Source organism: Lissotriton helveticus, chromosome 1_1, assembly GCF_964261635.1.
Source record: "Lissotriton helveticus chromosome 1_1, aLisHel1.1, whole genome shotgun sequence".
Classification (NCBI taxonomy): Eukaryota; Metazoa; Chordata; class Amphibia; order Caudata; family Salamandridae; genus Lissotriton; species Lissotriton helveticus.
In genome coordinates, this window is record NC_136057.1 from 1441270079 (window position 1) to 1441285824 (window position 15746).

Below are 15746 nucleotides of genomic sequence, written 5' to 3' on the forward strand. Positions count from 1 at the left end.
TCCCTCTGACCCCTGCTGGAAACACCAACAAAGCCATCATCCGCCTGGCAGCTAAGCTATGGGTGATATAGGTGAGCAGGGGGAGGTCCGGGGATATTTGTGCTCAGGGGCCAGTCAGTGCTCTGCCAGGGACTGACCACGTGGACACAAAGGCCCCCCTGCGGCTTCATTTCATTAACTACCATCAGCAAGTGCGCCAAATGCCTCTCCGCTCAGGGCAGGGCGCTATCTTAGCAAAGGCCGGCCTTGCCCATAGGTGAACCTCACACCCTGCATTTCCGGTTGCAGAAAGTGAAAGAGACGCCCTGAGCACCCCAGGGTGCAGCTGGGCCTCTTGCTGTTTACATTCAGAGCACCCACTTGCTCGCGGGGGTCTGCCCTTCCGTGTTTCGCTCCACGTGTTTACCAACAGTGGGTGCGCGTGGGCCTGGCCCCGGGAGTCTGTCTGTACACACCGGCTGCAGCTGGAGCCTGGGTTTGAATGTCCGGTTGCACTAGCATGCATGGGGGGTGCAGTGGGTTCTGTTCTTCATTGTCTGGCTGTTCGGGTTTTCACCTTATAGGCGAAAAATACAGGTCACTGGATGTTTTTTTAAGTCTGCAAAGGCCTGGACCTGAACTAGGCCTCGGTGCCAAATTCCGTTCTGCTAGCGAAATTTGCGGAAATAAAAATCAAAAAAATTGCGAACAAGCAATTCCGCGTGTTCGTGAAGATTTTTTTTTACCGTTTTGCGGAGATTTGCGTAACGCGATTACGCAAATTCCGCCCACCCCTAACCTGAACCTAAACAGCACTTTAAAAAAAAAAATCATCGAGGGGGGCGTGGCCAAGCAGCATGGCCGACAGAACGTGAGCTCCTTCGGCTCCCGACAGACCAGCACTTAAATACTGTTAATTATCCTTTCTTAGGGTGCTCGGACCGGATTTGCGGGGGTCCCTGCAAACGAGGGGTACAGCCTACACAGCGGTACTCCTGGCCGGCGACCTCCAAATGACCATCGCTGCGCTGGGACGCAAGACTGGTGGGCCGGATCTACGCGAGGCCGGGGCTGGGGCCTGTGACGGCGTAGGTGGAGCGCGGTCCTGGTGCTTGCCGCGGCCTGCCCTGGGTGAAGAGTTGCGGCGGGGGAGGCGCCCACTGCCATCGGGGGCCTCCCGTGAAGAAACACGCTCCTACAGCGCGTCCGGCCTCTACAGGTACACAGCAGACGACACGAGGGGCGGCGAGAACCCCGGGGGCCACCATCGGCACTTAGCCCTCCTGCAGTGGTGTCCGGATCACGCATCAGACGGGTCTGGATGGGGAGAGTGATGCATCCGATGAGCCTTCCCGGGCAGAGCTCCTGCAGGCGATAGAGGGGTCCCATTCCGCCCTGGAGAAACAAATAGAGACAGTCTCCATTGACGTGAACTTGTTGCGGGCGGACCTGAGGAAAGTAGCGGATAAGGTCTCTACTGCTGAAGGGGATATCGTCCAGCTGCAAGGGGAGGTGGCTTCCCTGAAGAAGACAGTTTCGCAGCTTACTGCCACGGCGGGGGCACTGGAGCGTAAGGTGGAAGATGCGGAAGGGAGGGCACGCCGCAGTAACATCAGGGTCCTTGGCATTCCGGAATGCTCGGAGATGGGCAATGTGGAGCGATTCCTGGAGAACTGGATCCGCACGACACTCTGCCCCGCAGGCCTGTCTGGGGTCTTTGTGATAGAGCGGGCTCACAGGGCGCTTGTCCCGCCGCCGAGACCAGGCGCTCCACTGAGAGCCCTAATTGCTAAGATCCTGAATTATCGGGACAGAGACTGCATTCTAAAAGTGGCTAGGGAAAAGGCGAACCTCACCTTTGAAAATGCCAGAGTTTCTATTTACCCGGGCTATACCCACCAGGTACAGGAACAGCGGAAATCCTTCCTATGCGTTAAACAAAAACTTTGGGATCTACATCTGCAGGACATGTTACTCTACCTGCCAAGCTTAAGGTCATATCCCAGGAAAAAGCACATTTCTTTGACGCCTCGGAGGAGGTGTGGGAGTGGCTGGAGATTAGGGGAGATGCCCTCCCGCCGGGCGAACGTGTTGGAGCCCGGAGTACCTGGGGGACACGGCCACCGAGGAGGCGCGGTAACAGGTGCAGAAATTCATCAGCAGAAGCCATCCAGGGGGAGAGACAGCGATTCACGGTGGGAGACGATAGAGCCCTCCGCCTGGAGTCTTCGGGGGCCAACTGCCTTCCTGTGCTATCTGTGGCACCTCTTCCGGATGAAGAACTGGTCCCGGAAACACTTCAGTCCACTACTGATACGGTCCCTGAAACTGTCAGGGGCTCAGTTACTACCGCCACAGTTCTGCAATAAAGGACGTGTCCTGCTGTGTCCTAGAATGCAATGCCTCGAGGGCTTCGGTTGACCTGCCTGGGGCCATTCAAGATAGTGAGAGTATTTTGGGGGTGACTGGACTAGGGAGTGCTCTGATACTGGTGGTGCGGGGGTCCTGAGAGTTGCCCATGCACATCCTCTGATGGTTCGAGTCCCTACATACTGCCTTGAGACAGCTGGATTGTGTCGGGAGCTAGTTTGGGGAGGGAAGTTCTCTTCTCCACTTGTTGGGTGGTTCAGCCCGGTTGGGCGCATGGAGTGGCTGTGCACATCCTGGCACCAGCATGGGAAGGGCATTTCTGCATGTTTTGTTGCTGTCAGTAAATTGCTTGTGGGAGGGGGGAGGATGATGTTTAGGGGGGGATTGTTGGGGGGGGTTCGTTTCAGGCATCGTATGTATTGCACTGCGGGCACGGGATCGGGGTGGCTCCATGGATAGCGGAATACGGCATGTTACAACACATCACTTAACATGGGGTATACGTTTCTGAGCTGGAACGTTGGGGGCTGGGTACATGCACCAAGAGGTATAGGGTCCTGTCCTCCCTTCGCAGGCACAAGGTATCGATTGCGTGCCTCCAGGAAACTCACCTCACAGACGAAGGGGTCTAAAAATTGGGTAAAAAGTGGCGGGGTCAGGTGTACCACTCTTCGTTTTCCACGTATGCCAGGGGGGTCCTAGTCTGGGTGGCCCCTGGAGTCCCATTTGCTGTCCGATACGTGGAAGCTGACATTCATGGGAGATACCTACTCCTTAGAGCGAGTTAGATGGCAGGGATATCACCATACTGAATTCTTATGCACCAAACACGGATGACCCAGTTTTTTTCAGTCCCTGCAAGAGGTTTTGATCCCAGACCTGGAGGTACCAGTGCTTTGGTTTGGGGACTTTAACCGTGTCCTGGACCCCACTCTTGACAGGTTCCCACCCCGCACTGGCACAAAACCACGAATGACAGCGAAACTCAGGGAGGTCATGGGGAATATAGGAGCTCTTGATGTTTGGCGCCAGAGAAACCCGACTCAGAAGGTGTATACCTGTTTTTCCTCCACTCACAATACCCATAGTCGCTTGGACAGGGTCCTAGTCGCAAACACAGAGTCAACCATGTCACTTGAGGTTACCCATCAGGCACGTTTCCTATCTGATCACTCTCCTGTAGCATGTGTGGTGAATTGGGGGGCTCAGTTATATCGCCCCCGGACCTGGAGGTTACCAACGGAGATCCTTCAGGACCAGGTGGGGAAACATCACATAGAAACCACTATCAACGACTACGTGGACCTTAATTGGGGGGGGGGGGGGGGGGGGGGGGGGGAGGGAGCTCACCTTAGCCACGAAATGGGATGCCTTAAAGGCGGTGGTGAGAGGGGCATGCATGGGCCTCACCTACGGGGTTCTGAGACAGCTCCAACGGGACCTACAGGACGCGGAGAGTAGCCTCTTAGATATGCAGACCTCTGAGACTCCTGATGCTCTACCTCGAGAGGGGGAACAGGACGCTCGGTCTCGTATTCACGATATCCTGGAACAGCTCGACAGATATACCCTCACCCAATATAGACAGCGCCTTCACAGAGAGGGCGATAAATCTGGTCGCTTTTTGGCATGGATTCTCCGACGGGAGCAGGCCCCGGAGAGAATTGTGGCCCTGCGGGGGCCTACAGGGGGCGTGGTCCACCCCGCCGTTTTCAAGGCCTCTTATCTCCCTTACCTTCACGGGTTGACCCTGCGGTCTATTCCCAAAGCAGCGCAGGAGGACCTAGGCGAACCCCTGACGTTGGGTGAGGTGCATACCGCACTGCAGCGCCTCCCGCGGGCTAAGTCCCCGGGAAGCGACGGATTCCCTCCTGAATTTTACCAGACATTCAAAGGTACACTTTCCCGACTCCTATTGCAGGTATTCCATGAGGCGTTTGAAAGCGGGACTCTCCCATCGAGTATGACACTGGGGGAAATATGTATGATCCTGAAACCGGGGAGGGGGACGCTCATGAACCTCTCTCCTATCGTCCGATCACGATGATCAGCACGGACGTAAAGATCTTATCTAAGTTGCTGGCCTCGCGCTTGGTACCATATATGTCTCACTTGGTCCACGAAGACCAGTGCGGTTTTATTCTGGGGCGCAATACAGCCACGAACCTGCGGCGGTTGAACCACATTATTCATGAGGTGCGTGGTGGGGAGGAGCAGATGGTGTTGGTATCTATCGACCTTGCTAAGGCGTTCGACATGGTCGACTGGGGGTACCTACTAGAGGTCCTCCGCGCGGTGGGGCTGGGTCCCAACTTTTGTCGTTGGATTCGCATCCTGTATATGGCCCCTCGTGCAAGGGTGAAACTTGGGTCGCACGGTCTGAGGAATGGCCATTGGGACGGGGTACATGCCAGGGGTGTACCCTCTCGCCGCTCCTGTTTGCCCTGGCCATAGAGCCCTTTGCTGTCCGAGTCCGGACGGATATGGAACAATGGGGTATTATGGTGGGGGACACATGCAATGTCATCTCTTTATATGCGGATGATGCATTGTTCTATTTGACTGCTCCCAGGGAGGCACTGCCGATACTACGGCACCACTTAGATCAGTTTGGCGAGGCGTCGGGGTTGCAACTTAACCGCAGTAATTCTTTGATTTTTCCGCTTGCGGGCCTTGACTCGGTGCCCTTGGGAGACTTACCAGACATCGGGCTGTGATGGGAACGAGAGGGGTTCCGCTATCTTGGAATACAAGTGGACCCGACAGATTCGCAGCTGCTGGCCCGGAATGTGGATCGCATACTCACGTCCTTACAGCAGTCGGTGTGCTTTTGGAATTCTTTCCACTCTCTCTGATGGGACGGCTGGCTGTCGCCAAGATGGTGATGCTTTCTCGGACGTTATATGTCCTCCAGAACTCACTGTGTCCTCTCCCCTCATGAGTTTTCCGCACTCTCAATATGCTGCTCACGTCTCTGCTCTGGGCGGGTCGGCGCAGTAAGGTAGCCCTCCACACTGTTGTCCGCAGTTACGAGGAGGGGGGTCTGAAAGCGCCACGCTTCGACTTATATTACTATGTGGCACAGTTGCAGCATTCGGCCGGTTGGGTTACGGACGTGGACAACTGGGAGATGCACCTCCTTGCGGGTAGGGCGGACGTCCACTGCTACAGGTTGCCATAATGCAGGGCAGGGGGGGGCGAATGTGACTCTTCCTTATGTTGTGCGTCATGCGGCTGGCACTTGGCAGCGGTTTGTTGAGAGGGTCTTACGGCGGGCACCCTTCCATAGGGAGCTCCCGGTCTGGATACTGGCCCCCTTCATTGACATGGAGAAATACATGTCTTTTCACTCCTGGCGGGAGGGTGGTTGCGAGGTTCTGGCTGACCTTTACCCCAACGAGTCCTTCCTAACTTATGAGCAGGCGGGAGAGGCCTTCGGCCTGGGGAGGGGACAATGATTGCACTATCGGGGACTCCAGGATGTAGTGAAGGTTACCTGGCCCCAGTACCCGGACGCAGCACCACTGACTCACACCTTGGACATCCTTCTTTCCTGCGGCAAGGGGCGCGAACTGATCTCTCTTCTGTATAAGGCCAGAAACAGGATTCCCCCCCCTAGTGCCACCGTTCCGGGCGGCCTGGGAGGCAGATCTCGGCACTACACTGAAACTGGGGCAGTGGAAGCGCATAGGCTCCCTCATGCGCAAGGTCTTGTGCAATGCACGGTTTAAACTTTAATTTTTTACACCGCACCTACCTAACCCCAGTTTCCCTGAGGCGTATCTCTGGGGATAGGGGAGACGGATGCCCTAGATGTAGCGCAGAGGGAGCAGGCTTCCTACACGTAGCCTGGGACTGTCCTTCGGTCTGGTGTTATTGGGTGGGGGTGGTGGAACACAAAGTCATATCTACAGGCCTTCGGATAGCGATGGACCCCCTGCATTGTCTGCTGGCGTTAGTCCCCAGACCCAAGAAAAGGAAGCTCTCATATGAACTCTTACATTTAATGTTGGTGCTCGCCAGACGCAGAGTGGCGATTACTTGGATGGGGCAGAAGGCTCTGGAGGTGCCCATTTTACTTAGGGATGTCCGGGAGTGGTCCCTGGCTGAGGAAACTCACATGCAACTCGTTCGGAGGGACGAGAAACTGCAGGACGACTTACTCGTCTGGCGAGTCATGTGTGCGTCAGGGCTAGCAGAAGGGGAGCTTTCCTCCCATGACGAGTCTGACAGTGAGGGTGGTGGGTTGAGTACACCAGTTGGGTCGGGGTCTGATGGTGAGGGAGGGGGTGGCCACTAGGGATATTCACCACCTACAGATGTGCCGGGATTGGCTACTTCCCCACGATGTTTTACACGTCTGTTATTGTGTTTCTTCCCCATGAGTCCTTTCCTCCCTGGAGGCTGCCTACAGTCCTAAGTGCCGATAATGAGGTCGTCGATCTGTATACATACACTGTAATGATGCCAATTGGGTGTTCTTGTTTATGTTGTGTAAAGTGAAAAAGAAAATTTAAAAGAAACATCGAATGTATTTGTAACATGACTTTACTACCTGTGTTTACTTTAATTATTAGTCATGGAGAGTTAACGCAGCGCTAGAACACATTTAAAAGTGTTTTCTATTTATGTTTGCTATTTTAAGTATGTAGAGATAAGGGCTAAAAATACAGGCTTTTCGATTTTCTCATATTTGTACTGGCCGGTACACTAAAATACCGGTGGTGCCGGCAGAAAAACAGCCAGGTGGCAACCCTACTACTGTCTGTATACACCGTGAGCACCTATGGGTGCAGCTTGGAGCTTGTTCTGGGTGTCTAGCTGTACCTGCACTTTACGCTCATGGGTGCACCTTCGGTTGGGTCCTAGATGCTTGGCTGTACACACTCTATGCTTGGCTGTACACACTCAAAGTGCCCTAGGTGCAGTTTGGACTTCATTGTGGGTGCCGGGCTCCACACACAGTGCGCACTGATGGGTGTAGCTTGGGCATGGTCTTGGTGTCTGCTGTGCATAATCTGTGCCCCATCGGTGCAGCTGCGACCCATCCCTGGGTGCTTGGTTGTAAAGTCTGAGGCCACCCATGGGTGCAACTGAGGCTGGTCTTAAGCATCTGGGTGTTCAAACTGGCTGAGCACCCACATGTGCTACTGAAACCTGTTCCTGGGCGTCTGACTGCACATCCTTGGGTGCAGTTTGGGTCTGGTCTGGGCTGTCTTTCTGCATGTACACCTTCAACCTTTGAGCGCCGACAAGTACAGCTGGGGGATTTGCTTACATACCTTATTATTGGCCAAATAAATATACTGCAAGTTCTCAAGCAACTGGAACTCTTCGTTTGGGAGACCTGAGGGTGGAGGAGACAGGACAATTAGACAAAGAAGCAGATTTTGGGGCATGTTTAGAATTTGGCGGGCAGATGACTCAGCCACAAATGTGTTAAAGTACCCAGTCCCTTAAACTTGTGGTTTGTTGCTCTGTTTAGAGTTGGTGGAACCGCCATGTTTCTGACATCAGAGGCTCCATCTGTTGGCCCTTCTAGCAGAAACCTTTGCCCAACAGACATTGGGCAGTCCTTACATGGACATCAGACCATCTGCCCTATTGAGAGCGGGTGTTCGGATATCTTATTGTTCCTATATAGGACCACCAGCGGAAAGCCTGGTGGTCCCAAAAAGGAAGTAGAATCAATGATCCCCCCAAAAAAAGGCCCATTCATTTTTTTCTTTTCAAGAATAAACTCCTGCTTTGGGAGCAGGTTACTAATAAACAACAAGCATTGAAAATGCAATAGGTCTCGCAGCATTAGAGTTAGTGCTTTTAGAATTGTTTATGGGTTTTTTTTGTAAATCTTTAGCATTTTTGTTTCCTGTAGCCAATGCTAAAGAATTTCAAAAAAAAAAAGCCATAAACATTTTTAAAAGCTCTGAAATGCAGTCTGAAATGCTGGATATATATTCAGTACAGATACACTATATTGTTAATGAAGACATAGGATATAATATGTTGTACTGTATACACACAATTAGATGGGAACGTGCTGTGTGTGGGGTGGTGGTGGTGGATGGGGTGGTGGATGTAGTGGTGGTGGATGTGGTGGATGTGGCGGTGGATGTGGTGGTGGCGGTGGATGTGCCGTCCCAGAGTGATGTGGCGCCGTCCCAGAGTGATATGGTGGTGTTGTGCGGCGTGCAGCAGTGTGCGGGGTGCAGCAGTGTGAGGCGTGCAGCAGTGTGAGGCATGCAGCAGTGTGAGGCGTGCAGCAGTGTGAGGCGTGCAGCAGTGTGAGGCGTGCAGGGGTGAGAGGCGTGCAGGGGTGAGAGGCGTGCAGGGGTGAGAGGCGTGCAGGGGTGAGGGAGGGTGAGGGTGTGTGAGGGTGTGTGAGGGTGTGTGAGGGTGTGTGAGGGGGTGTGAGGGTGAGGGGGTGTGAGGGTGAGGGGGTCTGAGGGGGTGTGGGGGTGTGAGGGTGAGGGGGTGTGAGGGTGTGAGGGTGAGGGGGTGTGAGTGAGGGGGTGTGTGGGTGAGGGGGTGTGAGGGTGAGGGGGTGTGTGGGTGAGGGGGTGTGTGGGTGAGGAGGTGTGTGGGTGAGGGGGTGTGTGGGTGAGGGGGTGGGAGGGGGAGGGTGTGTGAGGGTGAGGGGGTGTGAGGGTGAGGGGTGTGAGGGTGAGGGGGTGTGTGGGTGAGGGGGGTGAGGGTGAGGGGGAGTGAGGGTGAGGGGGAGTGAGAGTGAGGGGGAGTGAAAGTGAGGGGGAGTGAGAGTGAGGGGGAGTGAGAGTGAGGGGGTGTGAGAGCGAGGGGGTGTGAGAGTGAGGGGGTGTGAGGGGGTGGGTGAGAGGGTGGGTGAGAGGGTGGGTGAGAGGGTGAGTGAGGGTGAGGGGGTGAGTGAGGGGGTGAGGGGGTGAGGGGGGTGAGTGAGGGGGTGAGGGGGTGAGTGAGGGGGTGAGTGAAGGTGAGGGGGTGAGTGAGGGGTGAGAGTGAGTGAGGTGAGTGAGGGGGTGAGAGTGAGTGAGGGTGAGAGGGTTGTGAGAGTGAGTGAGGGTGAGAGGGTTGTGAGGGTGCCTGTAGATGGCAGACTCGTTCCCTACATTCTCTGGGTATGCAATAGGTCTGATAAAAACACATTTCCTAGGCTGCTGTTTCCTCCCAGTCCACCACTGCAACAGAGGTGCAACAGAAAAGAATACAGTGACATAGCCGAGTACCCAGTACCCTGGAAAAGAGTCAATCACTGCTAACTGACCTCTTTATATAGCAGGGATAACGAGTTCTCGTGGGTGCTTTTCCACACGAACACACCATCGTCACAAGATGTGTTGTTACTTCGAATTGGCTAGCGTTACATTCGCATCTGCTGCTCAGAGCCTGCTTGTTCAATAATGAATTCACAGTTCGGAACGTGTTAACATTAGGACATTTTGTCTGCTTGGAGAAATGCATTTTGTCAGATGCAAATGGGAGCGCCTCAAACCCCGAAGCACATTTTTAATTGTTTTACTCCTGCTAAAAATGACTGCATACCTGCAAGCATCTGTCAGATCGTTTATGAACTGAACAAAATGTCTGCACCCCCGCGTGCTCCTCCAAGGGTGTGCTCGGTCTATTGTTTATAGGCCCCTTCGAGCTATTCTGCAGCAGAACATAGCCTCGAATAGACTGTGGCACTGCAGCGACAAGGATGCATGTTTCACCCCAGCTGTAGAGCAATTCAGAGTAGGCTGAACCATGATACTAATTGATTGTGAAAGAACAAATAACAGTTTTGTCACTTTAAAGCACTGCTCGACTCATTTGAAAGAATATGCATTAACACCTCTTGATCTGTGTCAAAGTGAAAAAGAATGTTGAATATTAAAGGGATGAAGGCTTATTGCTGCATATATCAGCTTTGATCTTAATTGGCTCCTGCTATCGCTAGTTACACTTGGGTTGTTTGCCAGCTTTCCTATGAGAGCAGGCGCCCCTCCCCCACGCCAGAGCAGGCTGCCAGGGTGCTTGCAAGTGGCCAGGATGACTTCTAACGATGCAGATGCTAAGTAGATGATTGGCGGCACATCGAGGTCTGACGGCTCAAGGGACGGGAAATGTACCGCTCGTCAGGCTTTCAGCAGGAAATTAATTAAAAAATAAAAAACTAGGGGGAGGGGGCGGGAGGCGGAGAGTTGAGGCAGGAAGAATTAAGTGAGAGAAATGTGTGGAGAACAGATGAGCACGAAGAGAAGTGGGGGCGAGAGGGTAGAAAGAAAAGAGAAAGATGTGAGAGTAGGCGGGAGAAACGAGGAGCTAAGGAAACAGAGGTAAAGGGAGGCAAACGTGTGGGGAGACGAGGAAAGCAGACGTGGCAAATGTTGGAGAAAAGAAAGGAACAGGAGATGGGCATAGAAGGAGGTTCAGAGAGGGAATCGAAAGGAAGGGATAGAAGTAAGGGGCAAAGAGTGACAAGTGAGCAAGAAGAACAAGACGGAGGGAAGAGAGGGGAGGGGGGAGGAGAAATGCGACACGGCGGGAAGGGGCAGGCAGGATGACTCAGGGGAGGGGGCGGAGCGGGGCAGAGCGGCATGTGGGTGTGAACAAGCCGGGCCTTTGAAGTGAAGCTAAGCTTCACTTCAAAGGTGTCGGAGGAATGCGGGCGGCTGTGCACGCGCTTTTAAGCTCAATGCACATGCGCATTGAGCTTAAAAGTCACGGGCACTGCAAGGAATCGCCACGATTCCTTGCAAGTTAGATAAAGTCTGGATGAGCCCCTATAGTCTCGCTTGCTCGATGCGCATGCGCATCGACAGGCGAGACCTAAAAATGTTTACTGTGCGGGTACATTGAACATGGTTTCTGCTCAGCAGAACGTTAGTGCTTTCAGAGGAGCCGCCATAGCGTTAGCAGTGGGATATGCTCCGCTCAACAGAGTACATTCCTCCTCTGACCTGGCGGGACTGAGTACTGTTCACCAAAGCATAAATAAGCCCCTTAGTCTAGGAGTTAAATATTGTACCACAACACTAATGGCCTTTGTTAGAATTTGAAAGGTGGGATACTCAATCAAAATGTGGTGGCAATCCCATCCACTGTACTGCATAGGTTATAATGCACTTGTAATATAGAATACGGGATATGACGGGGTATCCCATACGACAAACTCTAAATGAGGGTATATCATGTGGGTTCTAGTCACATATTCCAACTTTACCAACTCTGTGGTGCAGGCCAAATAACTCAATTACCTTGCGTATTGGTTTCCCTATTCACCTCCTACCAAACACCAGATGCCTCTGGCATGGGACCAGTGCAGGAAAGAATAAAGGATTAGATATTAGTGGTATTTTTCTGGTGGCATATGTTTCGGGAGGAGCAGTAGATTTAAAGACCAGGGAAGGTGGTTAGTCCTAGCACACAACATTGGGTATTTTATAATGTACTCCTCTTCAGTCTAGCCTACCCTGTGGACTTAACATGGATTAAAACTGAAAGCAATAGGAATTGTCTATGTGAGAATAGAGTAGAGTGGCATAGAGTAGAGTGAAGTACAGTGGAGTGGTGTAGAGTGTTGTAGCGTGACATTGTGTTTGGTTGGAGTAGCATAGAGTTGAGAAGAGTGGTGTAGAGTTGATTGGTTTAGAGCGGAGTGACAGAGTGTTGTAGAGTGACATAGAGTAGAGTGGCATACAGTGTGGTGGAGTAAAGTGGCGTTGAGTGTAGTGGCATAGAGTAGAGTGACATAGAATGGCCGAGAGTAGAGTGACAGACAGTGCATTGGCGTAGAATGTTGTATAGTGGCGTTGTGTGGAGTGGCACGGAGTGGAGGGACATAGACTACAGTGGCGTAGAGTGGATTAGCAAAAAGTAGGAGAGAGTGGCGTACAGCGGAGTGGAGTAGAGTGCTTAGAGTGGAGTGGCACAGAGTGGAGTAGTGTAAAGTCGTGTGAAGTAGAGTGGCCATGTGTCGAATAAAGTTGTACAGAGTAGAGTGGCGTAGAGTAGCATTGTGTCTGGAATGAAGTGGCATACAGTAGAGTGGCATGGAGTACAGTGGAGTACAGTGGAGTGGTGTGGCTTAATTATAGTGGCATAGAGGGTAGTGGAGTAGAGTTGCGTGGAGTGTCATAAAGTGGTGCAGAGTGGAGTGGTGTAGAGTGGCATAGAGTGGAGCGGCATGGAGTGGCGTAGATCAGAGTGACATTGTGTGGAATGGAGTGGCATAGAGTAGAGTGGAGTGGTGTAGACTGGAGTGGCATAAAGTATAGAGATAAGGAGTGGGGTTGACCGGAGTAGAGTACTGTGGCAAAGAAAAGAGCATCGAAGAGTAGAGTGGAGGGGCAAAGAAAGGAGTCACAGAGTAGAGTGGCATATAGTGGAGTGGAGTAGAGTGGCGTGGAGTTACATAGAGTTGAATGGAATGCCATAGAGTGGAGTGGCGTACTGCAGAGTAGCATAATGCAGAGGCGTAGAGCGGAGTATAGTGGCTTGGAGTAGGGTGGTGTGCAGTAGAGAGGTGTATAGTAGAGTGGAGTAGCATTGAGTGGTGCACAGTAGAGTGGGGTAATGTAGCATGGTGTAAAATGGAGTGATGAACAGTGCCATAGAGTTGCATTGTGTGGAGCGGAGGGGCATAGACTGGCGTAAAATTGAGTGGAGTGCCATAGAATGGCGGAGAGTAGAGTGGTGCAGAGCAAAAGTGGTATACACTGCTAAGGCATAAAGTGACGTAGAGAAGAGTGACGTAGAGTGGCGTAGAGTGGCATGGAGTGGTATGGCATAGCGGGGTGTGCCATAGTGTAGAGCTCCATAGAGTTTAGTGGCCCAGGGAAGCTTGTTGGGCCATTATGTGGAACAGTATGACATGGAGTCACATTGTGTGAAATGGAGTGGCACAGAGTAAAATGGAGTGTTGTGGAATAGCTTAGAATAGAGTGGTGTGTAGTAGAGTGGTATGGAGTGGCATAAAGTGGTGTGGAGTACAGCCGAGTGGAGTGGCATAGAATGGAGTGGTGTAGAATAGAGTGGAGTAGAGTAGAAGGACATAGAGTAGAATGGCATAAAGTGGGATTGTGTAGAGTAGAGTGGTGTAGAGTGGAATTATGTGGAATGGAGTAGCACAGAGTATAGTGGCATAGAGTAGAGTGATGTTGAAGGGTGAGGAAGTGGGGTGGCGTAGAGAGGCATAGAGTGGGGTGGAGTGGAGTAATGTAGTGTACACTGGAGTGGCATAGAGTTGAGTGACATTCAGTGGAGTGGCGCAGAATGTCTTATAGGGGCACTGTGTAGAGTAGCATAAAGTGGAGGGGAGTAGACCAGCATAAAGTAGATTGGTACAGAATGGAATCGCATAGATTAGAGTGGCATAGAGTGGGGTGGAGTGAAGTAGAGTGGCGTAGAGAAAAGTGGAGAGGCATAGAGTCTAGTAGTTTAAAGTTAAGTGTTATAGAGTTGTGTAGAGTAGAGTGGCGTGAAGTGGCATAGAGTGTAATTATGTGGAAAAGAGTGGCGTAGAGCAGAGTGGGGTAAAGTGACAGGCGTAGACTGGAGTCGTTTAGAGTAGGTTGGGGTGGAATTGAGTAAAGTGGCATGGAGTGGCATAAAGTGGGGTAGAGTAGAGTGGAGTGGTGTAGAATAGAGTGGCATAGAGCAGAGCAGCGTAGATTGGCCTTGAGTGACATGGAGTAGAGTGGCACAATGTGGGATGAAGTTGCATAGAGTAGAATGGTGTAGAGTGGAGTAGAGTGACACAGAGGGGAGTGGACTAGAGTAGTATACAATGGAGTGGCATAGAGTAGAATAGAATAGAGCAAAGTGGTATAGAAAGGAGTGGTGTGGTGTAGAGTAGAGTGACATACAGTGGAGTGGAGTTGAGTGGCATGCAGTGGCATAGAGTGGAATGGCATGGCATAGAGTGGCGTACAGCAGATAAGCATAATGCAGAGTGTCGTAGAGTAGCTTGGAGTAGAGTGATGTGGAGGAGAGTGGCATAGAGAGGCATAGAGGTGCATTGAGTGGAGTGAGCAAGGAGGGGCTGAGAGTGGAGAGGCACATACTGGCGCAGAATGGAGTGGATTGCCGTAGAGTGGCGTAGAGCAGATTGGTATAGAGTGCAATAGAATGGAGTGGCATACAGTGACGTAGAGTAGAGTAGTGCATGTTGGCATAGAGTGGGGTGGCATGGAGTAGAGTGACGTGGATTGAAGTGGAGTAAAGTGGTGTGACATTGCATAGAGCGGCATAGAGTAGAGCAGCATAGAGTGGAGTGGCATAATGCAGAAAGGCATAGAATAGAGTGGAGTAGAGTGGCTTGTAATAGGGAAGTTTGGAGCAGAGTGGCATAGAGTGACGTACAGTAGAGTAGTCTACAGTAGAGTAGATGAGGTAGTGTAGAGTGGCGTAGAATAGACTGATGTACAGTGGAGTGGCATAGAGTCAGTGGCGGCTGGTGACATTTGAAAGTGATGCGGTATAAATGCCTGGGATAAGTGCCCATTGGCGTGCGAGCGTGCCTGACCGCCCTAAGGGTGGCACAAGGGAGGGGGTGGGCACCCCCAAAAAAAATTGAAAAAAGAGTGGGCAAATGGTGCACTTTCAAGAAAATTTGAGAAACAAGAAGGTTAATAAAGCAATTGTGAAAGTGTAGTTATGACATCAATAGAGATTTTATATGATAATGACATAGGCAGCTGTTTATTCAATATAACCACAGAACTTCATAACAGACTTTGAGATAACAATACTGAGTACCTCACAGATGCCTTTATTTATTGATATACCTTTACAAATTAAATCTACTGAAGAAACAAGTTATTGTGATTTGTTACACTGGCCACTATGACACAGCAAATAATAAATATTACAAGGCAGTAGGATACCCTACAAAGTACTGTACGTCTCATTCAAGGGATGAAGGAATGTGATCACATCACCCACATCCTGATGGAACTCCATTAGCTCCCCTTCCTAATCTACTACATCATCAAAACCAGCTGCATCATTTACAAACATTGCAAATGATGCCGCTGTTGTTTAGGAAGTAGTCGCCCAGCAAAGTCATCATGACCTGCTGAGTTCATGCAATAGTTTTTGCAACTCTGATAACATAGAGCAATTTTACAAATGTTATAAGTATATTCTGACACATTGTGCATAACAGAGATAAAGCCTTTTACCCTCAAGTAGAACTTTACTTCTACACAGCTCTATCAGAGTCAATGTGGACAAAATGGACGGCAGGCACAGTGGCTAGGTAACATGCAATCACCCAAGACTGTTCCAACACTGATTACTGTTTTATCTGATTTAACAGTTTACAGTGAAGAAGAACGTTCGCTGGTCATATCATGACGTGATAACATTTGTAAGAAAAAACAAGCATTGAGTAGCCCCTTTAAAATGAGCAAGAGTGGTGTAGCTGTCAAGTAAGT

At 51.4% G+C, this 15746-nt stretch overlaps 1 protein-coding gene across 4 annotated transcripts in view; it reads right to left on the reverse strand.

Moving 5' to 3' along the window:
• The window catches only part of PODNL1 (podocan like 1), a 302248-nt gene that overhangs the window by 109992 nt on the left and 176510 nt on the right, over window positions 1-15746 (reverse strand). For all 4 annotated transcript variants that reach the window (XM_078685604.1, XM_078685610.1, XM_078685601.1 and 1 more), the window contains one exon: window positions 7632-7696. In XM_078685604.1, coding sequence (XP_078541730.1) covers window positions 7632-7696 — 65 coding nt within the window. The remainder of the gene's footprint in view (window positions 1-7631; window positions 7697-15746) is intronic.